Raw genomic sequence first — 1,848 nt, 5'->3', positions numbered from 1 at the left:
AGTACTACTACTATCGTGTTTTGAGCAGTACTATTAACCCCTGCACACGAGGCAAATGAGCAGCACAATGGTGAAATCGTTCCATCAATTTATAATATAATACGGATTACTTTTTTGCTGAAGCAATTTTAAATGTTATTTTCCGTGCCAATCCTCCGCATAGAGTTCAGTGAAACTTGTTGGTGGAGTGAAAATTTTTCACAACACTAGGGGTTATATAGGTAATTATAGCCTCGTTTTCCATGAACGCCCCAAGTCCAGAATGGAGCGTTTCAAAAGAAGCACCGGATGGGAACCATACACTTGGCCACGCTTTCTGTCAGACGGAGCAGGGTCACTTTCGATATCACCAGAAATACCACAACGAAGACGTTGTCACAGTCCCAAGATGCGTCATCTAGTCGTCGACTCTTTGGATATAGCGATTGGAATTATCAGCACTGTGTCGCTAAGTCTCGGTTCTGCGGGTTTCGCTGTATTGGTAGTACTTCGTTCTGTTCTTTCAAAGGAGACAGTGAGCGCTATCGCTGGCGGGTGCCTTGCCGTCGCTGTCCTGAGTCGTATATCGTTATTTTGTTTGAATGGTAATGTTGGCGGGATTGTCCTGTGTGCTGTTGCACTGACCTCCTGCGTTATCGCAAGCATCTACTCGTTCCGTGAGCTCGAATCCGAGTACGGCTACTTCTGGAATGACAACGTCAACGACTCAGTTTCTGCTGCGCTTACCATAATCATCGTATTCACAGCTCTTGAACTCGGAATTGCCACAATCATTTGGTGGAAACGATCGAAGCAGACGAACGTATTCAAACATAATAACTTGTCGTGCTTGGAAGAGGAACCAATTGATGAAATAGATGTACGATATCAACGACTCCAGACACCTATTGAAGTCAACAATGATGTCCTCTCCAACCAAACTCGTACGACACAAGATACGGCCTCTCGAGAGAAGCATAAGCGTCACGGTAGCAAAGTGAATCTTTGGGATGACGATGTGATAACGACAGCGCGAATTCCAAAAGACAAGATTCTCATGGATAACCTGATCAGTCAAGGAGGGTACGGGGAGGTGTACAAAGGAACTTTCAACGGACTCTCAGTCGCAGTTAAGAGGATGTTGCCAGCACACCGCAAGAGCGTCGCCCACGTCAACAACTTCTTGGCTGAAGTCAAACTAATGGCATCACTTGACCACTCACGTATTGTTCAATTCGTGGGTGTCGCGTGGGATGCGCTTAGTGATGTTTGTGCCGTTATTGAGTTCATGGATGGTGGGGATTTGAGAGGACTGCTCACGTCGTATCATAATCACCACCATCCCGTTGGCTTCGACTGTGACAAAGTGAAGATCGCTCTGCATGTTGCGCACGCTCTCACATATCTCCATTCCTTGAGTCCTGTAGTGATCCATCGCGATCTCAAGTCGAGGAATATTCTACTCACATCGGATCTAGATGCCAAGTTGACGGACTTCGGTGTGTCTCGCGAACGTGTAGACCATACGATGACGGCTGGAGTGGGTACGTCGTTGTGGATGGCACCGGAAGTTCTCATGGGAGAACGGTACGACGACAAGGCCGATATTTTCTCGTTCGGGGTGGTGTTGTCGGAACTGGATCTGCAGGTTCTGCCTTACTCTCATGCCACTGACAGCGATGGATCAGGCCACCGTATGCGTGACTTGGCGATTCTCCAGCGGATGGCAATGGGGAAGTTGCGTGTCCAGTTTTCGTGCGACGCATTGGCGTCGATGGTCGATCTGGGGAATGCGTGTGTTTCCTTGGCCCCGAAAGACCGACCGACTGCGGCTGAAGTGCTGTACAGGCTACAGACAATTCAACGTGA

General features: G+C 48.2%; 1 protein-coding gene across 1 annotated transcript; it reads left to right on the top strand.

Annotated features, from left to right (window-relative positions):
* Positions 1 to 349: 349 nt before the first annotated feature.
* On the top strand, positions 350 to 1,848 carry PPTG_06848 (TKL protein kinase; the record flags this gene model as incomplete). Its single annotated transcript, XM_008900892.1, has 2 exons — positions 350 to 1,734; positions 1,818 to 1,848. Exons 1-2 carry the CDS (start codon positions 389 to 391, stop codon positions 1,846 to 1,848), a joined length of 1,377 nt encoding a protein of 458 aa, XP_008899140.1. The 5' UTR covers positions 350 to 388.

Source organism: Phytophthora parasitica (assembly GCF_000247585.1).
Source record: "Phytophthora parasitica INRA-310 unplaced genomic scaffold supercont2.10, whole genome shotgun sequence".
NCBI lineage: Eukaryota > Oomycota > Peronosporomycetes > Peronosporales > Peronosporaceae > Phytophthora > Phytophthora nicotianae.
The sequence above is the reverse complement of the archived record's forward strand: the minus strand, read 5'-3'. Positions and strand labels throughout refer to the sequence as shown.